The sequence below is a fragment of the Drosophila nasuta genome, chromosome 3 (assembly GCF_023558535.2).
Source record: "Drosophila nasuta strain 15112-1781.00 chromosome 3, ASM2355853v1, whole genome shotgun sequence".
NCBI lineage: Eukaryota > Metazoa > Arthropoda > Insecta > Diptera > Drosophilidae > Drosophila > Drosophila nasuta.
Window position 1 is genome coordinate 42,734,366 of NC_083457.1, and position 22,464 is coordinate 42,756,829.

At 42.2% G+C, this 22,464-nt stretch overlaps 8 protein-coding genes across 9 annotated transcripts; 3 read left to right on the plus strand and 5 right to left on the minus strand.

Annotated features, from left to right (window-relative positions):
* Positions 1–393: 393 nt before the first annotated feature.
* Positions 394–8,299, minus strand: LOC132793854 (E3 ubiquitin-protein ligase SHPRH). The gene is made up of 9 exons (XM_060803974.1): positions 7,917–8,299; positions 5,966–7,853; positions 5,347–5,902; positions 4,893–5,073; positions 4,445–4,830; positions 4,281–4,390; positions 3,992–4,226; positions 3,671–3,831; positions 394–3,603 (listed from the first exon to the last, which is right to left on the minus strand). The coding sequence occupies exons 1-9, from the start codon at positions 8,056–8,058 to the stop codon at positions 3,438–3,440; spliced, it is 3,825 nt and encodes a 1,274-aa protein (XP_060659957.1). The 5' UTR covers positions 8,059–8,299; the 3' UTR covers positions 394–3,437.
* Positions 417–3,044, plus strand: LOC132793855 (zinc finger protein 420-like). The gene has a single exon (XM_060803976.1). The coding sequence runs from the start codon at positions 417–419 to the stop codon at positions 3,042–3,044; it is 2,628 nt and encodes an 875-aa protein (XP_060659959.1).
* Positions 8,300–8,377: 78 nt separating the features above from the next.
* On the plus strand, positions 8,378–10,331 carry LOC132793856 (folliculin). Its single transcript, XM_060803977.1, has 3 exons — positions 8,378–9,669; positions 9,728–9,839; positions 9,903–10,331. Exons 1-3 carry the CDS (start codon positions 8,475–8,477, stop codon positions 10,021–10,023), a joined length of 1,428 nt encoding a protein of 475 aa, XP_060659960.1. The 5' UTR covers positions 8,378–8,474; the 3' UTR covers positions 10,024–10,331.
* On the minus strand, positions 10,072–11,183 carry LOC132793860 (large ribosomal subunit protein eL18). 2 transcript variants are annotated; one of them, XM_060803982.1, is made up of 3 exons: positions 11,165–11,183; positions 10,723–10,809; positions 10,072–10,656 (listed from the first exon to the last, which is right to left on the minus strand). In XM_060803982.1, the coding sequence occupies exons 1-3, from the start codon at positions 11,165–11,167 to the stop codon at positions 10,180–10,182; spliced, it is 567 nt and encodes a 188-aa protein (XP_060659965.1). In that variant the 5' UTR covers positions 11,168–11,183; the 3' UTR covers positions 10,072–10,179. The 2 variants fall into 2 exon arrangements, with proteins under 2 accessions (XP_060659965.1, XP_060659964.1); XM_060803981.1 differs by lacking the exon at positions 11,165–11,183 and adding an exon at positions 10,961–11,053.
* Positions 11,184–11,231: 48 nt separating this feature from the next.
* LOC132793859 (large ribosomal subunit protein mL50) lies at positions 11,232–12,070 on the plus strand. Its single transcript, XM_060803980.1, has 3 exons — positions 11,232–11,369; positions 11,435–11,526; positions 11,581–12,070. Exons 1-3 carry the CDS (start codon positions 11,322–11,324, stop codon positions 12,020–12,022), a joined length of 582 nt encoding a protein of 193 aa, XP_060659963.1. The 5' UTR covers positions 11,232–11,321; the 3' UTR covers positions 12,023–12,070.
* Positions 11,596–13,340, minus strand: LOC132793857 (nuclear receptor coactivator 5). The gene is made up of 2 exons (XM_060803978.1): positions 12,798–13,340; positions 11,596–12,741 (listed from the first exon to the last, which is right to left on the minus strand). The coding sequence occupies exons 1-2, from the start codon at positions 13,250–13,252 to the stop codon at positions 12,066–12,068; spliced, it is 1,131 nt and encodes a 376-aa protein (XP_060659961.1). The 5' UTR covers positions 13,253–13,340; the 3' UTR covers positions 11,596–12,065.
* Positions 13,341–13,774: 434 nt separating this feature from the next.
* Positions 13,775–14,998, minus strand: LOC132793862 (uncharacterized). Its single transcript, XM_060803983.1, has 3 exons — positions 14,770–14,998; positions 14,032–14,372; positions 13,775–13,968 (listed from the first exon to the last, which is right to left on the minus strand). The coding sequence occupies exons 1-3, from the start codon at positions 14,860–14,862 to the stop codon at positions 13,854–13,856; spliced, it is 549 nt and encodes a 182-aa protein (XP_060659966.1). The 5' UTR covers positions 14,863–14,998; the 3' UTR covers positions 13,775–13,853.
* Positions 14,999–15,065: 67 nt separating this feature from the next.
* Positions 15,066–18,896, minus strand: LOC132793858 (uncharacterized). The gene is made up of 5 exons (XM_060803979.1): positions 18,438–18,896; positions 18,193–18,345; positions 16,548–16,797; positions 16,273–16,445; positions 15,066–16,163 (listed from the first exon to the last, which is right to left on the minus strand). Exons 1-5 carry the CDS (start codon positions 18,534–18,536, stop codon positions 16,098–16,100), a joined length of 741 nt encoding a protein of 246 aa, XP_060659962.1. The 5' UTR covers positions 18,537–18,896; the 3' UTR covers positions 15,066–16,097.
* Between the last annotated feature and the right edge of the window lie 3,568 nt (positions 18,897–22,464).

The window sequence follows — 22,464 nt, forward strand, 5'->3', positions numbered from 1 at the left end:
GTGGGTGTGTGTGAGCATTTGAATACCTAAGGGTGAGTAGAATGAGTAGTAAGTATAACTATCGATATGCACCGAAAGTAGCCGATTATTTTAAAACGCGTACTTGTTTTTGTATTTGTTTTTTAAATTTATTTACGTAATTCCCAATCCAAAATATTCGCTGAAGCAATTATAGATTGACTGTTTACAATTTATAAAAAAAAAACATAAAAACAGTTAGTAGATTTTTAGTCAAATTGTTCCGTCACTAAAACTGTGTGACCAAATTGGTATATTTTGCGAAAACACAAGTATATTTCCAAATTGGTGTTGTGGTCACGCTGCCTGCTGCTGCTGCTTCTTCTATCGCGAATAGTTTTCTTCATAAAAATAAATAATATTTTGATTCAGTACGCCAACAATACGGTAGTCACAAAATGAATGAAGGAGGGAGTGGATACTCCATACACACAATATGCCGCATCTGCTTAAACCTCCTGCAAAATGATGTCGCCTACGATTTATTTCTGGTTCCGGGTCTGGCCAAAAAGTTGTGTGTGTGCACTTCGCTTGCCGTGGAGCAACAAGACGGCTTCCCTATGAATCTGTGCACACAGTGCTTTAGCCGGCTCAATGATCTGCATGATTTTCAGAAGCTGTGTGTGGACTCGGTACAACGCTTTCAGCAGATGGTGGCCAACAATTTCTTTGGAGTAACAGCAACAACAGCAGCAACTGCAACACCGCTCAATCACATCGATAACTTTGATGTGCTGAATGTGGCTGGAGGAGCACAAGATGGGGAATTGGCTGGTGAGGAGGAGGATCGCATAAACTATGATCCGCTGCTTAATCACAAAATGGAGATCATTGAGAACGAGGAGGATGTGTTTAAAATGCTCGAACATGTCGATAAAGAGGCTGAAGAGGTTGAGAAGGAAGTCAAGGCCGATGTAGAAGATCAGGCGGCGGGCATTATGCAAATGTTTGATGACGGCGGCGACGATGAGGATGAGGATGGTGTTTCGTTTGCCGATGATCACGATGTGGACTTTGAGCCCAACAGCAGTGATGCTGATGATGATATGCCGCTGGCACAACGTCTACGAGGCAACAAAATGAGTTCGCAAAAGCAAGTTGAAGATGTGGAGGATGAGGGCAGCTCCGAGTCGGATGAGGAGGGCGTCAAATCGAGGACGAAACGCAAGCGTATTCCGGCGGCTGAGCGACATCTGCATCGCATCATCGACTGTCACATCTGTCATCAGAAGTTCAAGAAGGCCATACGCTACGAGGAGCACATGAAGCACCACAACGATCTGCTTCCCTTTCAATGCAAAGTGGAGAGTTGTCGCAAGGGCTTCACTACAGCTGGCGGTCTGCGACTGCATGTGGATCATGCCCACACGGAGTTGTCCGAGGTTCATGCGTGCAGCGTTGAGGGCTGCGGCAAAACGTTTCCGCGCATACGTCTGCTCACCTTCCATATGAAAAAGGTGCACAATATTTCGAAAGCGGCAGCGCCGCCTCGTGATTATCCTTGCACCGAATGTGAGAAGATCTTCCGTTGTCCTATGGCGCTGAAAAAGCACATGTATAAGCACGATGGCAAGGAGCTGCCCTTTCCCTGCAACATTTGTGGCAAACGCTTTGTGATCAACAGCGCGCTCAAGGATCATCTGATGCGGCATGCGGGCATCAAGAACTATGTGTGCCCCTATTGTGGCGTGGGTAAGACCACCCGACAGGAGTGGAACACACACATTCTGACACACACGCAGGAGAAGAAGTTCAAGTGCCATATATGTGAGCATGCGTCGCACAACAAACAGAGTCTGGCCAATCACATAAAGATTGTGCACGAGAAGATTAAAAACTATGCGTGTCAATATTGTGGCAAGACCTTTGGCAAGTCGCATGCCTGCAAGATCCATGAGATGACGCACACTGGGGAGAAGCGTTGCGAGTGCAAGGTGTGTGGCAAGAAGTTCCTCTATCCAAAGAGCCTGACGAAGCATCTGAAGACGCACGAGAAGCGCGTGTTGCGGGCCATGGAAACGTATCGTCAGCGTCAGGTGGAACTGGGCGAAGGTGCTACAGCAGGAGCAGCAGCCACTGAGAGCACGGACATCGCCGAAGTAGTTGGCTCACAAGCGCACAATCCCGCAGACGTCGTTGTCGATGGCCTGATGTCGCAAAATGCTGCTGATGAACTGTTGAAAGTGTGCGCCGAATCGGTGGCCACAATACCCAAGGATCCGCGTCGTGTGCAACGTGTGGACATTTCACAGCTGGCTGGCACCGCTGTCAATCCCATACCCTCAGTTTCGGTGCCGTCGTGGTCACCTCAAGTCAACTTCACCAAGAAGGAGGGCAAACACATTTGTCCGGGTTGCGGTCAAGGCTTCAATAACATTGGCAACATGAAACGTCACTATAAGATCATACACGAGAAGGTGAAGGATTTTGCCTGTCGTTTTTGTCCGAAGCGTTTCGCCAAGGCGCAAACGCTGCGACACCACGAATGGATTCATACGGGCGAGAAGCCCTTTGAGTGCAAGACGTGTGGCACACATTTCCGCCAGGAGACGGCGCTGAAGCGACATCAGCGCACGCACGAGAATCGCCCGCCTGTCATCTCATCCAAGTTCTATGCGGCACGCGAGGAACTGGAGGAGCAGGAGCGCATGAAACGTGAGGCGCGTCGCAAGGCGGATGCGAAGCGTAAAGAGATTGCCGAGGCGGCCAAGGAGCAGCTGTCATCGCTGCACAAACTGGAGGCAACCGACAAGAATCTGCACTCGTACGACGAGTATCAAGAGGCAGCTGCAGAGCGTGCGGCTGCCTCGGCGGAGCTGCAGGCACAGCAGTACGAAGAGAATGAGGTGAAGCGGCGAGCGGACATGGAGCGTCGCAAGATCCAGGAAGCGGCGTACGAGCAGCTGCAGAAACTGCAGCAGCAGCAGGAGATCGAGAAGGCGCAAAGCTCCTACGATGGCTACTATGCGCAAAAAGCGCATGCCGAGGGCACCTCAATCGATGACCTCAAGATTGATCATGTGTGATAAGATTTTGGAAATGTTTATCATCGATAAAAGCAATAATTTTTGCATCCCTATAGTTAGCTAGCTTTACTCTTAATTCTAAGTACAACACATAGCTATACAAAATACAAATACAATATGTATGTATATGATATGTCGCAGCATCATTATTTCTGGCAGACATCGTATTAGCACAGCGAGTTTCGGTTTCTCACACGTTCTAAACGCAACTGCCTGCGTCGTCCCTTCATCATTCCGAACCATACTCGGTGACAGCGACACTACGCTGTCGCCCTGCTAAAACGGATGATGCCATGTCAATGTGCCAATGCGCAACTGCAACTACGCAGTGTCAATGTGCCGACATATGTATGTATATATGTACATATCGAAATAGTCAATCATTGTTGTAGTCTAATCTGTTTGCTTAAGCGTAAAGAGATCCTTAAGGCTGTCCAAAGTCATGTTATCCAGATCCCAGTGCGTGGACAATGTGGATCTGTCGTCGGCAGATTTGATAAGCGTCATAATATTCTCCTCGATTGTGCCATTGACGATAAAGCGATGCACTGTTGTCGGCCTGCAAGAGAAGAAATTATCGTCGAATTTTAATTTGATTTTATTGAATGCTGAGTTGTTGCTCTTACTTTGTCTGGCCAAAACGATGCACACGTCCTATTGCTTGCAACTCCTCGCCAGGTGTCAGTATGGGCTCGACCAGAAACACATGCGTCGCCTCAATCAAGTTCAATCCTTTGGAGCCACGCGACAGTGGCATCAGCATGCAGGTAATCTTGAGTTCGGGTTGCTAAAGAATGGAATAGAGGAAAGATTATCACATATTTAAATATTAAAGTCTTTTGATCAATCTTGCGTCTGCTGTGAGATTACTAAAAATCCTTTCTTATTTGGTAAAGCTCTGCTCTGTAATCTTACAAATTCGTTATGAAAATGTTAAGGTTACCCACCTTGAACTCATCGATGTCGCGATTGGTGAACTTGTTGCGATACTTGATGCCATTCATTTGCAGTGCGCTAGCAATATGATTCAGTATCGTTGCCCATTGCGAGAAGATCAATATCTTTTGCTCAGCGTCTTCGGCTTGAATCTTTTGCACCTGCTCCACAATATACACAATTTTCGTGGAGAAGTCGCCAATGATTTTGGGACGATTTACGCCCTTTCTCACGGAATAATACAATCTGCAAAAATAAACAATTTAATTGAGAACACTTTTACTGTCGATTGCCACTTACTGTGGTGAATCTTGTCGGCATATGGGACATTTTATCTTCCTTCCAAATTTACTCCGCATTGTATCCAGACATTCTTGGCATAGGTAATGACCACATGACAACATCACATACTGCAAGTAGAATTAGAATTATTCTTCAATTTGATAGAGTATAGATATATTTACGCGATCATCGTCCAGAGTTTGGCAAATGGGACAAGGTTTGTCGCCTGCATCGTCTTTTAAATGCTTGAGGTATTTAAGGCGACCCGATAGCCGCACAAAGTTGAGCTGCGCCTCCTCAATATTCGCCATATTGAACTTGGTTTGCTCTTCCAGTTGATATGGTAAAATGCGAAAGTTCGATTGCTCTTTGGGATTCTCTGTGAGCAGTATGCGCATTTTGCACATATCCAGCTCATCAAAGGCCTTTATTACGTATTCTGCCTCAATCCAATACTTGATTTGTAGCTTCTCCAGGCTCTGCATGCAGTCCAGCTGCTCCAATTTATTTTTACACTCTGTCTTCCATTCCGCGAACTCGTGTCTGCCACGCAAATAACCAAAAACAACTGGGAAAGAAGTTTCCTAGGTTATTTTTTAATTATAGAATATTTGAATTAATGACACTGACCTCTGATGAGCATAATTTCCATGCTTGAGTTTTCGGAGCCATCTGTTATGGTGCCCTCCTTGCCTAGTTCCTTGTCAAAGAGCAGACACTCAAACTTGTTTACAGTCTCATGTATTTTACACAGCGAGCAATGCCGTTTTTTGCGAGGATCTTGTCTTTTGTCACCAGTTGGTTTGTCCTCCTGTTAGATAAATTTAGCATTGGTAAATATTTCACAAGACTAGCACAGAAATAATGTAAAGAGGCTACAATTAGTTCATGTGTTTGATAAGCATTGGTTACAATACATGCTATGGCTTGTGTTTTAATTGAACGAAGAAAAACACTTAAAGCGGCGTCGATGCTTTGGAATTTTGAGAAATCACTCATTGCATTATTAATATTCCAGCCTCAGTTAGTAATGACCAAGAATTATCTATAAATAAAGGATTAACTAAATATTTATGAGACTTACCATAATATCCGCCAAGTGGCAATCAGAGACTACTTTGATGAACTGATTGGCGTCCGCGGAGAGAGCGACACCTTCTCTGACAGCACCGCAGGCTTGGAGCAGCATACGCTTCAGAAACTTAAAGTCTTTGCGCAATTGTTTGTGCTGCTTCTCCAAGCGGTCATGCCAGTTGTGCAGTATATAGATTAATCCCGTGACTGAGTTCACGTCCTGCAGTTTTTCACTGGAAATATTTTGCCTAAAGAACTCCTCGCCAATCTTATGCCAAACAGCTGTGTGCCAATTGTCGCTGATGTTGACCACGGTGGCAAACAGTTGCACAATGCTTGACGAGAATTGCTGCTGCAACTTATCCAGTTCCTCCAGCTTTGCTTCATAGGCTGCCTCGGCTGCCAGCAGCACAACAATCTTCTCTTCCAGGAACTTGCGCTCCAAGCTGTTCAATTTGAGGCGATACGCGGGGAGCTCTTCTTCGCTGAGCTTTTCGTCGTCGGCAGCAAATTCAGAAGCCGACAGCAGATTGTGCAGCGCATGAATTTGCAGCAGGCTGTCCACCCTATAAAGAAGATATATTAAATTAATATTTACAATTGAATTAATGCATTTTTTTGTTGTTTACGTGATGTTGTCATCGTTGTAGTCCTTGGCTAGCTGCAGCACCTGTTTGTAGTTGTGCATCGCTTCTTTATGCTGCTTGAGAATAAAGTGTATGGCCGCCAGACCGTTGTACGAAGATGCCCAAGTGCGCAGCTCTCGCTTGCACTGCATCTCATTGTTGGTCTTGAGATGCACCAGCAAATCCTGTGGATTCAAATAATTAGTGGTCGCAACATTCTTATTGATCACCACGGGCACCGAACAAGTTTTGCGTATGCGCAAAAATGGCTGCAACATGCTGCGTAGCAGTTGTGGAGAAATGGAAGCCAAACGTGAACTGGACGTATTGGGATTGTACTTGGTGTGCTTGGCAACGGCTTCCAGAAAGAGTTCAGTGCACTTGAAGTGCTCCTCGCGGTAGTAAAGCGACTCCACATTGCTCAGCGCGAGGCGATGCACCAGCTCCGTTTGCGGTGGTATGCCCAACTCATGCTCCACTTTCGATTTGCAGGTGCGCCACATGCAATGCTGCAGCAACTCCAAAAGCGGTTCAGCTTTGTGCTTGAGCAAAAACGAATTTGCCACCGTGTGCCAGGCATCTTGAGGCTCACAAGCCTCGTGGAAGCCCACGAATTTCAGCAGCGGCGCCAAATCATCAATGGTCTTTTGAATCGGCGTGCCAGTAACAGCCCAACGATTCACCGCCGGCAGCTGGCTGACCATCTCCGCCGCCTGCGAAGTGCTGCTCTCCACCATCTGCGCTTCGTCCAAGCAGACGCGCCACCAGTTGACCATCAAGAGCGGAGAACTGGGACGCATATAGCGCTGCTCGTAACGCATTTCGCGATCGGTTGAATTTCGCGGCGTATGGTGTATCTCGTGGCCCAGAATGCGATAATCGGTCACCACAATGTCATACTGCGCCAGCTCCAAGGGACTGTACCAGACACCCGCATGCAGACCGGGATACAGCAGCACCTTGAGTGTGCCGTCCACATGCTTGCTAATCTCTTGATGCCACTGTGTCTTAATCTCACTGGGTGACACTATGATGGTAGCACGTGATTCCACTAGCTGTGCCTGGGGCATGCTCATCAATTCTGTCCAGCAATTGGGACACACATAGTCGCTATGGCTGTCTTTGATGCACTGCTGATGCTGCCACAGCTGGCACAGCGTGCACTTGACAAGCAGCTTAGCCGCTGATTGTTCGATGCAAATGCAATGTACTTTAGGTGCCAAGCAACGACGCTTGAGGGGCACAGAATCGATTGCTTCCTCCAAGCTGACGTTCCAATAAGTGTTATCCACATGCTGCTTCGGATTAAGCAGCAGCGTTGCTAGTAGCTCTACGGTTTTGCCTAAACCCATTTCGTCGGCAAGTATGCCACCTGGTGGCAATCTTACATTTGGCAGTAACTCTTCCTCTTCATCGCATTCATAGAACTGCAGGCAATAATTGTGCTTCCAGACTTTATGCTTGCCATCGTTGGCATGGCATATTGTAAAATTGGCAGGAAATACATTGGGCTGGCATTCACGGCTGAGCATCCAGCTGACCGTGCGTTGTTGATACCCTCGCAACTGCGATTTGAAACAACTTGGCAGTGAAACAGTTGGCGGCTTCTCCTTCTCCTCGTTTGCGGCCGACTCCTGGTGTTTGCAGTACAGTGCATTGTAGAGCTGTGTGGTCACATAGCTCTTTAGTTCGCGCTGTTGTTCATGCTGCTCCTGCATCACTTGGAACTCCAGCGTGGGTGCATAATTGATGAATATTAACGGGAATAACTCTGAAGCCAACTGCAAGTCATGTTGATTTGCTGAGTGAAACGTTGATGCTGCTATCTGCTGCAAGACGACCGTTGAATCCAATATTTTGAAGTGTAGCTTTTTGGTGCGTATTTTGGCAACTGCAAAAGCACCCGGTTGTGACGAAAAGCATTTAAATTTAAATGTAATTAAATCCAACTTACAGTTTGTTATGATTGAAATCAATTCGTTTGCATTTGGCGCCAGAGATTCCATGATGCGCCATTGTCTTTTGTTGTATATAAACGAAGAGTCTTGCTCGTTGTCCGAGCACTCCCGCGCCAATTCACACAGCACAATGGCCATATTTCTAAATACTAATTAAACATAAATGCAAAATACATCAACTTTTGTACAAGGAAGAAACAACCGCGTAGTGTTGGCGGACAGTGTGACCCCATGCTGTATTTTAAAATATGCCAGTTGCAGCGATAAGCCATTATCGATAGGCAGTCTGCTCGATGACTTTAGTTGCAAGTAAAACCATGTTAATTTCTATACTATAGAAGACATTTCATTTAATATAACTTTAAATAATTTAAATTTCTTGTAAATACAACAACTTTTGTAGGCCAAATGTAATATTACACATTTGCGCAATGCGGTATTATTGTGCTTAGCGTATGCTGCCACATTGTCAAAATAAAAATAAATAAACCAAGGCACGCGACTGCAATTTTTTGTATTTGTATTGTTTTCCTGTTTTGTCAACATTATTTTAGATGAACGCGGTGATAGCGCTATGTCACTTTTGCGAGGCGCATGGTCCCTGCGCAATATTCTGTACGCAAACGCTGCGTGACACCAAAATCGAGGACCTCGTAAATTTGGAGCAACCACAACAACCAGGACAAAAGACCTGCTCGGCGTGCAACTATACGCTGGGGCGCAATAACAATAATGCCATCTACAGCAAGGACACCGAAAGCGGTGCCACATTCGTCAGCACTAAAGTGGCCACACTGCAGGAGGTGGCGAATCTTGTCAAGCAGGCGGCCGTTCGCAGTCTCAGCTGCGAGATTAACACAAATAAGGACAACAACGATGGCGACGGCGGTTTCGTGTTCTTTGGTGACTCCACACGCGGTCACATACTCAGTCACACATTTCGCGTCAGCGATCTTCAAGCGCGCGGCTACTATCAACTATTCTCAATCATTGTGCTGATGAAGGACAAGTATTTTCTGCTTAACACCAAACCATTTCTGGCCGAACATATTCGTAAAATCTCAATGGAGCTTCAGGCGGGGGCTCAACGCACCAAGGCCGCCGAGGAGCTGAACTATTCGGCGCGCCAGCGACGTCTGTCGGGTGCACAATTTCTGATGCCCACACCGCGTTCCTTGCTGGAATTAACAGGAGAAGAGCATGTGTTTGCCCAGTTACATTCACATTTCGCTTGGATACTGCTGGCTGGTTCACGCTTTCTCACCGAGCACATCACATTCGGTAATCTGCCGTGGTTACCCCCACAGAGCAGCGGACGCCCGCCTGCACAACGTCTCACATACAACAGCTCCACGTTGCCCATGATACAAATGTACGAAGATGATCCCGAACAGGAGGGTTTCTTCTCGCTACGACACATCAAGAAAGTTGTGCACAAGGACGATTTTGCTACCATTTGCTATTGTGCATTGACGGGTGTCAAGATCATTGTGCGTGGTGCACCCGAAAGAACTGTGCTTTTTATGATGTGCCTGAAGAAACTGCTGCCCGATCCCATGCATCAACTGATGCGCATCGATGCACAGCATCAGCATTCCATTAGCTCCGAATACAAGATCATTTCGGTGTCTAATGACATTGCTGTGCCCATGGCAAGCAGTTCAGTGTTTCGCATTGATTTCCTGGACAAGCACGTGAATGGCAACGATATTGTGTCCGTTAAGTGGCCCGGGGAACTGCCCAGAAAGCGTAAGTAAAGTTGTGTTTATTACTTTTTAACAATTAATCCAAGTTCTTGCTTTGTCAGTGCCTGATCTTTTGGTGAAGCTGTTGAAGGCGGTCAAAGCTGTCGAGGAGAAAACGTTTACGGAGCTGGTGCTCAACAAGCAGACCAAAGTGCTCATCGAAGAGTGGAAGAAGTGAGTGACAATAGTCATCTAAAAATTAGCCTTGATATTTATAGTTCTTTTTCGATTCCACAGCAAAGTAATCTGCCTTAACCAAGCCAAGTCCGGAAGTGTGCAGGCCAAGTTGAAGAAGGTATTGGGCGTGCAGCCCCAGGATCAGTCGCTTATCAATTACTGGAGCACACACTTGCATTAGGATCGAGTATTTTTTTAGTTGTGTATATATTGAAATGGTATTGTTCACTTTTTGGAATAAAAATTCTTTATTGCCCCGAAGAGCGCAACGATTTCCATGATCTTAACCGAAAAAGTGACGTCTATATAAGGTGTTTGTTCCACAAGAGGTCACCGCTTACTTCTTGTAACCGCAGCTGGAACGACGACCACGAGCACGCTCAAACTTGCGTCCCTTGGAGCGCACATATGGGCGAGTATGCGAGTGTGGCACACCAGGAGCCTTGCCGAAGTGCTTGCAGGCGGTACGGGCAGTGCGTCTGCCTTGCAGCAACAGGGTGTTCTTGCCGGTGGGCGAACGGAGAGCCAACTGATCGAAGGTCAGCACTTCACCGCCAGCCTTAAGGATGCGCTCGCGAGCCGTCTGGGTGACATGGAGAGCACAGACAGCCAACTTGGGCACGACCAGGAGACGGGCATCGTCGGTGACGGTGCCAACGACAACAATGGTCGACTCTGGCTGGTTGGCGGCCTTGGCGAAACGAGCGATGCGCTGCAGCGATAGTGGTGGCCTATTGATTTTGCTCATAAACAAGCGCTTCAGGATGATGCGGTTGAACTTCTTGTTCGTGCGACGTTGCAGGAAGCGGTACAGCTACAACACAAAAACAGGGGCAAATTAACACACTTTTCACACTTGTATATCACCCATTTATTTTACCTTAACGAGCAAACGCAGGTAAACATCCTGAGATTTGGGTTCGGTTCTGCGAACCTTGCGATCGTACTTGTGGTTGATATCAATACCCTGCAAGAGACGAGACACGAAATATTATTTTAAACTCTTTAGTTGTCGCGCACTGTGTCATCATTTTGCAATGCTAGTGCATATTTTCCATAAACATTTAAGATGTTTACAAATTTTATTTCTTGATAGCTTAAAATTTCTTGCGTCGTACCATTTCGGCGACCGGAAAAAGAAAGAGACGAGATTGACGTTTAGGGATGGACAATATATCGATTCATCGCAACATCAAGTACGTTTTCCGTACGATATTTTTCGATATCGCCACAGTCTTGTTGCGAACCTATCCAATTGGTAAAATTGTCAACAAAATGGAGCCTGCGAACGCAAACAATTTTAATTCAACTCTTTTCCTTACCATTTAACTTAACAAAAATATTATGTTTTTTCGAGACTGCCAATAAGCAATCGAATGCCACACTATCGTTAGTTGCTTGTGTATAATTGACAGCTACGCAGGGGTGCATAAATATTGTCTGCGCCGTGTTAACACTTCGTTTTACAGCACTACGACAATGGCAGCGGTGAATTTACGTAAAGGTTTTTTTAAGCTGCCCCGCAATGTAAGTAAATAAATTAAATATTAAATGACACCAACATCAACATTAATCAAACACATCATTTATAGCTGGTGGTTAGCCAACAGCGTAGCTATGCCGCCGCCAAACAAACAAAAACCAACACACTAGCTGCTGTAGCTGAATCCATCTCAGCCAAAGGGTAAAAATAAACAACTGAATTATTATCATGTAATAAAGTCTTATATTTTTGTAGATTTTTGCGCCCCAACAAGCCATATGCTCCAGTTCAGGATGCTGCCGAACGCGTACGCGCTGTTGCCACTAAATTGCAGTTGAGCAACGGCGGCGATCAACGAAAATTCTCCGATTTAAGTGAGAAATTCAAGTTTTTGTCCGCCTGCTTCGAAGAACTCCAGCACTCTGTGCCCAATTCCCAAGTTCATGAGCTGACCACAGTGGGTGATGTGGTTGCTTTCTATCAACAGGCTGTAGACACTACTGTGCCGCTGGATGCACTAAAACGCATTGAGTTACCAGAGAATTTGCACATACAATATGAATATTTGCGTTTCAATCCGGCAACGGACACGAAATTCAATGGAAAAACAGCGTTCCCCAAGAGCTCAACCCTGGTTACAGGGCTGAAGTACCGAGGCAAATACGAGGGACATGAGGCTAAGCGTTCGTGGCCTTAGTTTTAATTGTTAATCCTAATGCAGTTAATAAAAGTGTTATGTTCTAAAGATATTGTGAAATGGTTTCCACAAGTTCTGGGTTGTAAATGCTTTCCAGCGCCTTCAACACACGACTATCGCTCAACAATTCCATAAGACGCACATCGGCCTTGGCGTCCTCGAAGCTGTTGTACATGAGATCGTTGTTGATTTCGGTGACAGCCGGTTTATTCAAAATACTGAGTATCTTCTTTTGTAGCTCCATTTCGGGATCGGTCTCCTGATGCTTGACCAGGCGAGCCTTTGCATCGCCCAATTCCCGTCTCAGCTGCAACTCATGCTGCTCCTGCAGATACTTGATGATGCATTCGTATTGCAAACCCGTTAATGGGCGACAATTCGCCAGCATTTCAATGAGTTTCTGCATGGACTCGGGATGTCGTGGTGCGTTGCTACTGGCGGCAGCATCACGTTGCTTCTTCATACGAAAATCACTGGCTATCAGTTGAATAGCGTCTTCCAGCGGCATATTGCGGTGCTCGGCGGGCACACCGTACAGAATATTAACCGTAAGGCTTTTGTGGAGCTCATTTTGAGGCGTTACCCTCACCGCATAGAGGCAACCGCGGGCGGAGATGTTGCTGAGCACTTGGCCCAGCATCACATCCTCGTTGGGGAAGAGGACATCCACACGCATGCCCGCCAACGTCAAGCGTTCTTCAATGAATTCCGCATATTTGCTGTTAACACAAAGCTCGTATCAATGTCAGGAAGAACATCGATTAGAGGTACTTACGTATTCTCCCGATTGACCACAATGATCTCGCAGTCATTGATGGGCACCGCAGTTGCTGCAGCAGCCGCTGACATCATAATGCCACCTTGCACAGCCATGGGAACTTGTCCAGCTCCGATGTCACCGACTGTATTCAAATTATTGCCAATTGCTTGGTTGGCCACCGGCGCTTTTGGTTTTTGACTGGCGTTGCGTACAATTAATGTTTTCGATTTAAATGTGGATTTGTTGAGAGCCTCCGCACATTTATTAGCTGTCTCCTCGTCTTCGAATTGTACAAAACCAAAATTCTTTTGCACCAACGAACCCAAAACTGTTCCGTACGAATGACAAATGCTCTCAAGTTCCTTGCGTGTACATCGCGGTAGATTGCCGAAGTAAACACGATTCTTTATCAACGCTGGATCTTGAGCAATGTTATAACCGGGTGTAGCCGGATCACTCTGAGCTGCCATTTAAATAAGTACAACAACTTTGTATTAAGCAGCCGAGAAGCACAAAAAAATACGTAAACAACTGATAAGTATCGTTGTTAGTGCGGCATTAATGCTGCAATCGATTGTACAGCTATCGATTGCTTTCCATAACAGTGATAGACGTCTGTTAAGTAACATGCGATCTGGCACAGGGTGAGTGCTTTGGCGGTATTCGTCTTGCTTCAAACTGGCAATACTCATGCTAAGTTTGCATAGCTTTAGTTTTGGTTTTTCAGATTATCATTTATTAAGACAACTGTTTTGGAAATTAATGTATAATCAACAACAAACTGGTGATAAACTCGTTGTAAGAACTTTACAGAAACGGTATCAGAGGTCATAGCCCTGACACTAGTCATTATTACAGTATCTATATTTTTGTATCAAGAATGACGTATCGATATATAAAAAAACTCACAGATATCGATGTAGCGATCTCTCACCTCTAAAAATAACCGCCAAAATATTAACCGCTATGGCAAAAAAAAACGAAAAAAGAAGCAACGTAAACCAAATTTTATTGCGAAGTGAAAAATTTTGAAATGAATTTAAATAGTGCAAGTGAAATGTGAAGTGAAAATTATGCGTGTATTAGAAATCCAGCGCCATTATGCACATCGTGCACGGCATGCTCAAGTTCAAGTTCAGGCTTCTTCTTGGGAATATAAGGATTGTGTTCCGGATCGGCGTTCAAACTAAGGTAAAAATATTTCAATTATATTCATTCGAAAATAGTATTCGAGTGATTGCCAACTCACTGATAGAGGCTGGTGGCTTCCTCGCACTTCACATTGTACCACCAGTCGCAGGCGAATTCCTTCTGATTGAATATTGTGCCGTTGGTGCACAAGAACGAAGCACCCTGGTGACCCTCGCGTCCATCGTGACAGACATGATAGGCCTGACAGCCAGTCTCTACATTGGCATACATGCCCGGCACAGCGGGCACGTTGTGGCAACTGAATTGCGTGTGCGGCACTTCGTGATAGATCGGATAATCGACTCCGGCCACACCGGGTATTTTATTCAAATCCTGTTTGTCCTCGTGGCGTGGTGCATGATGCTCCGATTGCGGTGGATTATACAGGTGTCCAAATTTCTACAGGTACACACAACGTAAACATATCAAATGTTGCAGATGTTGCATAATAGTGGAGCCGCGTGCTCCAACCGGTTCCACTACACAGACTCCCCAGCGGCGGTTCGCTTATGATTAGCAAACAATTAAACATGTGTGTACAATGTGTAATGCTGTTATACGCGCATATGTGTGTTATACTAGTGTGTATGTGTGTGAGTTTTATACGATCAATTGCATGTTACAATTTTTGGGTCAAAAGTGAACGTCGCATGCTCTCGCTCTCGCTCTCACTGCCACGCGCTAAGTGGAGAGTTGGGCGGGGTGGAGATTGCGTATCTCCCAGTGACTAATTAAAAGTGCTGCCCCCTCAACATCGTCATCATCATCGACTGACTGATTGACTGTCATAACTCACCTGCACTTCAATGGCCAACGCAACGCCAAGCAGCAACAACAACGTTGCTAGCATCCTCAGCAGCGCAGAGCTGTTGTTGTTCAGCATCGACATCTTTAACGTTTTTTGGGTTGTATTTGCTCTTTTTTTTCTCTCAATTTATTTGATTTGATTTGGAGTTGGATCAACCGTCTGCGTTCGGTCGAAAAATCGCACTGAAACTGAAGTGCAGTTTTTTCCAAGCGCGCCATCCACTTGAGACGCAGACGCCGTTGCCATTGCTGTTGCCGTTGCCGTCGTCGTCGCCATCGTCGCGTGCTTGTCGTGCAAGCTTTCAAGGGTAGCGTCTAACGGTAAGCGGCTGCTAACTGCGGTTGCTTCGGCTCTCGTCGTCATCGTCGTGTGCGCCAGCGCAACTTTCGATTTTGTGCTTGGTGGAAGCTGCTTTGGCAAAAAGCTTTTGGCTTATGCGATTACTTTTCGCTGTGCCGCCTAATTATTAAAGTTCCAAAACTGAAAACACAAACCTTAGGCAAAACGATGTTAAGTCCGACCATAAAACTCGTAATCTCATGCATATGAAAGCAGATACGATTATTGCATGGATGGGAAAGTAAAATGCAATATGCTTTATTTTGCAAGCAACAAATTGTCTGGGCTTTACAAATATCTGTAAGTCATACTATGTAGTGCTTAAAGTAACAAGTAAGAATTGGATAGTCGACGTTGCTCGACTCTGAGATACCCGGAACTCTTAAGTGTGAAGGGGCACTTTATTATGCGATCAAAGTGGCAGGAATTTTTTTTTTTTTAATTTAAGAATAAAGCGAGTTTTATTCGGGAAATTAATATAAGTGAAATTTTGAACATTTATTTTAGGTTATGAAACTAGTTTGACAATTTCCAAAATTTTGAAAATTCAATTTAATATAATAGTTGAGATATCATTGTCAATTTCCATCCATAAAGTTTAACATATGTACGTTATTATTACAGTAAAGTATTAAAGGAATGAATTTTTTTAACAAGTTAATCCCTGGGTCACTAAATTAATTTTTAAATTGAGCTTTCTATTGGGAGCTATTTAAAAATAATTTTATAATATCTGTAATACAGACTTTTAAAAGTATGAACAGACAGACAGAGGCAGATTTTGTTCCAAAAATTTAAATGTATTCATTAAGTTTTAACTTGCCAAGAAGTGAAGTCAGTGATCACTTATTGTCTCATGAGTGCCGGGTATAAAAATAGGCTATAATTGCAAAGAAATATGATAGTTGTGATTGCGTATAAGAAATAGGTGTGTACTAAAATTAGATCTTATTAAATATTCATATGCATAATAATAACTAATACTTTTGCATTGCGGGATTCAAGTGAAGTTTGCTAAGCAAATCATCAAATTCGCTGTAGAGCTGTAAACAAAAACCAAAAACAAAAAATACAAGAGAGTTCAACGATATCATTAATAAATATCTTTAGTTATGCTCGAGTGAGCTAGAGTTGGAGAATTGGTGGACTTACATGAGTCTTGCCATAACTATCCACATAGGTCTTGCTGCCTCCGGAGGTTTTCTTGAACGCGGGCAGCGCTGGACCATGCAGAAGATTCACGTTTTGATAGGACTGCGCCTTGGATGCACTGCTAACGGCATGACTCTTGCCCACCGTGGGCGCTAGTTCCAGAAAATTGGGCACTGCACCAGCCACATAAATATACATTTATATGTAGTACATACATATGTATGAAAAGTTGAAAAGTGCAGCGAAGCGTTAAATTCCACGCACACTTTACTCACCTTTCTTGGGCTGCAATTTCACCTGATTGAGCAACGGATTGTGCAGCTGCAACTGGCGATAGGTGGGCAATGCATGCTTTGGTGCCACCAACACATACGGACGACCCACGGCCTGTGGATACAGATAAGTGGTCTCCACGGTGGGCACTTGTCTGTAATGGTAGCGACCTTCTCGAGGCGTATAACGTCCATCTGAGCTCAGGGCAATGTGATAAACGGTGCGCATGCTCTTATCATAATACTGATAGACCTGCAGGTAGAAGAAGGTATAGAAAGTTGTGGGTGGTCTTTGAGTACTTCAAATGTCATTATCGTGCCAAGAGAATTGCGTCATAATTATGTGTTAAATAGATGATTAGATAGCAGAAATGGGAGTAAGCACTTTTTCATAACGGAAAGTAAAAGTAAAAACGAAAGTTTTATGAGTGTTGCTACTTGTTACTGTTAAATAAATAAATGTCTTTAGTTGTGTGGAGATGTAATAGGTAGATAAATAATGTAAGAATTAGTTACTGTAAAGTTAATAAATGTGGTTAGATTTGTGGAGTTATAATGGGTATATAAATAAGTTAAGAATTAGTTACTAAACAGTAATATTTATTGTTTTTATCATAAGGTAATTAAATTTTTTCCTTTTTCTTCTGAGGTGTTTGTTATTTAAATTGAGTGAATATTTCTACACAGTATAAGTTATACATCATAAAACGACATCGGAATAGATTGTGTATGATATAATATTATAATTCTAAAAAAAGAGACTGAAAATTGACAGATTGACAGTATAATAAGTTGTATATCGTAAATATAAATCGAAATTCATTATATGCAATTATTACAACTTATTATCTTATTGTCAATCTGACGATGAGACTGAAGTCTCAATAATCATTCAGCTTTGTAGAATTATAATATAATATGGTATGTATTTACAATAAGTTGTGATTAGAGGGACTGAAAATTGGCAGATTGGCTTCCTTTTCTCTAAAGTTAATGGAGGTGGTTTGATTCCTTAATATTTGATTCCTTAATATAATAAAGGGAGGTCAATTTTATGAAACCATTTTAAGAACAAATCTGTGGAAAGCATCCTTGGTTGTATAAAGAGAACTTCAATATCTGACTAATCTAGTCAGCAGCAGAAACTATGTTTGCAAATAATACTTAGTTCCTTTTCTTTTTTCTTCATACTTTTAAACAAACCATAAAGAAATATTCTAAATTGATTATCTGTAATTTAAACAATTTTTAATTTACAAAATATGTTCTTCTTCAACGTTATTGATCAATATAAGAAACGGACAAGTAAAAGTTCGGAAAAAATACGATAGATAGATATCAATAAAATCAGTTAGCTATGAACTAAGGTAGTAATCTTAAGGTTATATTTTAATAAATAAGAACAGATTTTGTTTAGCAAAAATTAATCAAATCAAAATAGAGCTGTTAAACTTTAATTTCATACTACTAAGAGATGTTAAGGCATTCTTTAAATTTGTGCATATTCTACTCTTAACAAATAAATAAAAAAAAAAACTAAACAAAGCAATAAAAAATTTCAATTAGTCAAGTCGTTAAAATGAGATAGTCATGCATAGTTTTGTAGAGCAGTTAAATGCAGTAGTAGTTTCGAATATTTGCCACTCACCTGTGGACTCCGTTGCTGGGGCACAATGCCATCGGGTATGGAGATGCCCTCCTTTTGCAGACGATTGAGATAGAGGCGATCGGTCTCGAAGGCAGTGTCTGGTATCTTGCCACCCGCATGTGGCAGCACTTGCTCGCGATAGATTTGGCGTTTCTTAAATTGGTTTTATTTTTTGTGCGCATTTTCGCAACGATTATTTATGGCTACCAAATTTAAACTCTACGATATAACTATGATTTACACACCTTGTGGTGGCGTTCCGGATTTGTCATCAGCGGCTCATCGGCGAATGCAGCGTAGCTCAGGCAAAGCAGCACAACTAATTTTAAGATATATGGCGACATTATGTATGTAAATAATTGTATATGTATATGTGGATTTAACTGCGATCAATTTCAAAGGAGTTTCAAGCGAAAGGTCAACGTGAGACACTTGTCGAGTTGACAGATGTGTAGTTCTCAGCAAACAAGTGTTAGCAACTCGGTACACAAATCCACATTTCAAACATTTTTCAAAAGCGCCAAAATAATTGCAACACACACACACACACACACACTAATACACTAATACACGAGAACTGATACCGCAATTCAATGACGAGCTAAAAAGAATCTTTGACTGTCAATTGATGTGTTGGAACTGCGTTATGCGGTGGCGTTGTGGCCGCGTCGACGGTGCCAAACATAATGAATGCAAATGCACAAAACCAAAACCAAAGCCAAAGCCAAAGCCCGCTGATCTCTGTCGGCTGTCGGCTGCCCGGTGTGCCAGGTGCCCTCTGCTGTTGCTGCTGCTGCTGATTCAGTTTCAGCTGCTGCTGCCTCTGCCTCAGCGTCAGCCTCTGCCGCCGACGACAACTTCGACAGCGACAGCAAGAGCAACAGCAACAGTTTTGAATACTTTCAGCAAGCTGCTAGCGCATCACGTGGTAACTTGGCACGACACTCATCATCATCGTCATCGTCATCATCGTCGTCATCAGCATCCTCAGCAACATCATCATCATGTTGTTGCTGCCATAATCTGAAGATTGCCCAAAATCGAGAGAGGCAAATTCATAGGAGTTAGTGATCTAGTCGGTTATACTAGGCAGGCAAATATGCTAGAAAAGAATTTATTTATTTAAAAATTCAGAGGTGCTAGTTATCTAATCGGTTATACTAGGCAGGCAAAATCTAGTATTTATTACTATATTTAATAGAGAAGAGAGTACTGGCGGAAAAAAGAATATTTTGATAGCTTAAGTTAAATTCAAAAACCAAAAAAAATGTTCAAAACTCACTTTAAGAGTTGGGAATAGCATCTCTTTCAATCAACTTTAAGAATTACTAAATTATTTCAAGTCGATTGAATACGTTTTAGGAATTTGTTATATTTGTAACCATACTAAAAATTAGAAGTAAGCATTTAGGTTTTAGACCGTAAATATCTTTAGCTAAACTTTAAGGAAACTTATAATAAATATGCTAGAAAACAATATTAAAAAAACAAAAAATGCTCCAAATTCACTTTAAGAATTTGGAGTAGCATCTCCTTCATAGCATCTCTTTTAGAATTGCTTAATTAATTCACATTGATGCAATTCGTTTTAAGAATTTGTTATATTCATAACCATACTAAAAAAACAAGGATTTTAGTTGGGACCCGTAAAATATCTCTAGCTAAACTTTAAATAAATTTAAGACTATAACATCTGTTTTATGTTTACAGATATATTTCAAATTGGATAGCATATTGCTTATAAACCCTCGCTTGCAAAATTGACAAGTTATTAGAGGACTAAAATGATAAGTAATTAGGTTCTAAACTCAGTAATGAATTTATCAAAATTTTAGAGCATAAACACATATTAAAGTGTAGAAGAATTATTGTATTTACCAAATTTTATTTAAAGAGAAATAAGTATCAAAGTAATTAAAATTTAAGACAGTTTTTGATATATAGTATTGCATAGTTTATTCCTTAAGCTTCAAGCTAACAAAACCCTTTCAGTTTATTTCCAAAAGATTTAATTTTTCTTTGTGTAATTATTTACTTGGTATGTAGATAAAAAAGTTATGCATCCCAGCATTATTGCACGGAGAAATCCTTTTAATACTGAAAATACCAAATATTTGTGCTGTTGCAAATTTCAGCATACCTTTCGCAACTGAAGTGCTACAGGGTATCTATGTTTGCAATCCGTCAAACGTTTCCGCTTGCTTTTACTTTAAAGCTCAAATGCAAAATTAGTTATCATTTAATATTTTGCGCTTCATTTGTAAACATATTTGCTAAAGTGGCATGCACAACAACAAGAAAACGAAATCAAATTTAAATAAAAATAAAAATAAAAAGAAACACACTCGAACATTTAGGCCACAAGTAATTAATTAATCGCGATGTTGTTAACTTGACCAAGTTGGCTCTTAGTGGGCATTTGACTGATCGATGGATGAGCTACTTCACTTGCAGCATTCAATATCTTTGTTATGCATGATAATCACAATGCTTTTCAATTCCTTTTTATTTCCTTTTGCTTTTCAACAAGGCAATTTTGTAGTCAATCGCATTTTATTTATCTATTTTTGCCCCTCACTTGAAAGTGAATGTTATTGTTGTTGCTGTTCATGTTGTTGCTCATGTTTTGTTGTCTTTGTCTTTGTTGTTTTTTGGGTCTTTTGTTTTTGTGTTTAGTTTGATTCGCTTGTTGATTGCGCTTCAGTTAACAATTTATTATAATGTCTTTTTGCATTTATTGATTGTTTTTGTTATCATCATAAATATTTGTGTAATTTTTTTTGAAGGGTTTCTTTTTCTTCTCATTTTTGGTGTATATTTTTTTTTTGATTTTTGTTAATGGCTCTCAGAAATATGTTGTTCGATGGGGTTGCTTGGACCTTGAATGAGGCTTGTGAAAGCGAATTAAGTTTTGGCGACTAATCCGCATTGGCCATATGATCTGGTATGCATAACTACAAAACAAAGCGAATCGTTTGCGATATTCCCACGACGTTGCACTTAATATTCCGATAGCATATGAGGTGTCAAAAGTATATCAAGCATTTGTGGGGGAAAGTCACATTTGACGATGGGCTCGATAAGAATGCTTGACGAGCATTTCAAATGCCAACACACGCACACACAGTACATACAATAAATAGTGTTACATAGACAATTTACAAATGTGGTATTGGATTACACAAACGAAAAAAAAAAAACTGAAAAAGATTACAAAACCACAAATGAATCGGGTCAGCTTCTGGTCTGATCTTCTGGCCTGACCTTGGATTCTGAGTTGAAATCAAGATGCCCAAGCTATAGTTAACTGATGATGACAATCAAGAGATTAATTATTTTAAATCACCGTCGACCTTGTTTACAGTCTCCATCTCTAAGTTTCGAGTACTGCTCTGGGCAAATTGGATGCTGCGCTCAATTGGTAGCAAGTCATCTTTTTGTGGTCGACGAAACCATTGTTAACTATAATGTTAACCCTATCGCCTCTAGTTTTGTGGTTGCTTGTCACGCGCTAATTGCTTCACAGGGTTTCCTGGAGGCTCTCTCTCACTCTCGCGACTCCAATAACCTCTCTTCGATTACAAATTTGTAACGGTTTCGAGTCAAGGATTTTTCAACAGACATTCCCACGTCTGCAGCCTTTCCAAAACTGAAAAAAACTGTCACAAATACAATATGAAATGCCAAATATCGCGAGATGGCCTCAAGAGCACATTGACTTGCAGCTTGGCTTGGCTACAACAAATTGGCCCACGGTCTATGGACCACCATGGACCACGGCCCACGGGCAGGTTCAATTGCCTCAGGCCAAAACGCAGCAGCAGCAACTGGCCTGTATTTATTTTTGTATAGTATTTATTGTCTGTGCCATTTGCCAATCAGACATTGTGTGGGCCACAATTGTGTATTTGCGGGCATTTAATGCCAATTAACGCACGATTTTCGATTATTGCCTTATTTCTTTGTTTGCCATTTGCTATAACGATGACCACGTGCTGACTTCAAGTCGGTAGCAAAATAAATAATAACTAAGCCGGATTGATAGTGTTTCAAATACCCTTCATTCATTATTATAGGATGATAAACAAATTGTGTGAAACTAATATATAGAAAGTAATTTTATTCACTTTATATCCTTTTTTTAAAAAAGGTTCAAAGAATCTCGTTGTTATTTATTTATTTTTATTTGTAATTTGGACTTATTAGCTATTAAGCTTTATTAGTTATGGAGATCTAGGTGTTTATGTATATGGACAGACGGATGGAAATATT

What these genes read in the sequence shown, in the direction of transcription:
- LOC132793855 (XM_060803976.1), top strand. Translation starts at nt 417, where the DNA reads ATGAATGAAGGAGGGAGTGGATACTCCATACACACAATATGCCGCATC.
- LOC132793854 (XM_060803974.1), bottom strand. Translation starts at nt 8,058, where the DNA reads ATGGCCATTGTGCTGTGTGAATTGGCGCGGGAGTGCTCGGACAACGAG. An exon ending in GGAAATTATGCTCATCAGAG is followed by an intron (nt 4,831 to 4,892) that starts GTCAGTGTCATT and finishes CTTCTTTCCCAG; the next exon opens with TTGTTTTTGGTTATTTGCGT. An exon ending in TGCCGACAAGATTCACCACA is followed by an intron (nt 4,227 to 4,280) that starts GTAAGTGGCAAT and finishes TTATTTTTGCAG; the next exon opens with ATTGTATTATTCCGTGAGAA.
- LOC132793856 (XM_060803977.1), top strand. Translation starts at nt 8,475, where the DNA reads ATGAACGCGGTGATAGCGCTATGTCACTTTTGCGAGGCGCATGGTCCC. An exon ending in CGGGGAACTGCCCAGAAAGC is followed by an intron (nt 9,670 to 9,727) that starts GTAAGTAAAGTT and finishes TTGCTTTGTCAG; the next exon opens with TGCCTGATCTTTTGGTGAAG. An exon ending in CTCATCGAAGAGTGGAAGAA is followed by an intron (nt 9,840 to 9,902) that starts GTGAGTGACAAT and finishes TCGATTCCACAG; the next exon opens with CAAAGTAATCTGCCTTAACC.
- LOC132793860 (XM_060803982.1), bottom strand. An exon ending in ACCTGCGTTTGCTCGTTAAG is followed by an intron (nt 10,657 to 10,722) that starts GTAAAATAAATG and finishes TTTGTGTTGTAG; the next exon opens with CTGTACCGCTTCCTGCAACG.
- LOC132793859 (XM_060803980.1), top strand. Translation starts at nt 11,322, where the DNA reads ATGGCAGCGGTGAATTTACGTAAAGGTTTTTTTAAGCTGCCCCGCAAT. An exon ending in TTTTTAAGCTGCCCCGCAAT is followed by an intron (nt 11,370 to 11,434) that starts GTAAGTAAATAA and finishes CATCATTTATAG; the next exon opens with CTGGTGGTTAGCCAACAGCG. An exon ending in GAATCCATCTCAGCCAAAGG is followed by an intron (nt 11,527 to 11,580) that starts GTAAAAATAAAC and finishes ATATTTTTGTAG; the next exon opens with ATTTTTGCGCCCCAACAAGC.
- LOC132793857 (XM_060803978.1), bottom strand. Translation starts at nt 13,252, where the DNA reads ATGGCAGCTCAGAGTGATCCGGCTACACCCGGTTATAACATTGCTCAA. An exon ending in GTGGTCAATCGGGAGAATAC is followed by an intron (nt 12,742 to 12,797) that starts GTAAGTACCTCT and finishes TTGTGTTAACAG; the next exon opens with CAAATATGCGGAATTCATTG.
- LOC132793862 (XM_060803983.1), bottom strand. Translation starts at nt 14,862, where the DNA reads ATGTCGATGCTGAACAACAACAGCTCTGCGCTGCTGAGGATGCTAGCA. An exon ending in CGTTGGCCATTGAAGTGCAG is followed by an intron (nt 14,373 to 14,769) that starts GTGAGTTATGAC and finishes GTGTACCTGTAG; the next exon opens with AAATTTGGACACCTGTATAA. An exon ending in GAAGCCACCAGCCTCTATCA is followed by an intron (nt 13,969 to 14,031) that starts GTGAGTTGGCAA and finishes TTTTTACCTTAG; the next exon opens with TTTGAACGCCGATCCGGAAC.
- LOC132793858 (XM_060803979.1), bottom strand. Translation starts at nt 18,536, where the DNA reads ATGTCGCCATATATCTTAAAATTAGTTGTGCTGCTTTGCCTGAGCTAC. An exon ending in ATCCGGAACGCCACCACAAG is followed by an intron (nt 18,346 to 18,437) that starts GTGTGTAAATCA and finishes AACCAATTTAAG; the next exon opens with AAACGCCAAATCTATCGCGA. An exon ending in CCCAGCAACGGAGTCCACAG is followed by an intron (nt 16,798 to 18,192) that starts GTGAGTGGCAAA and finishes TTCTACCTGCAG; the next exon opens with GTCTATCAGTATTATGATAA.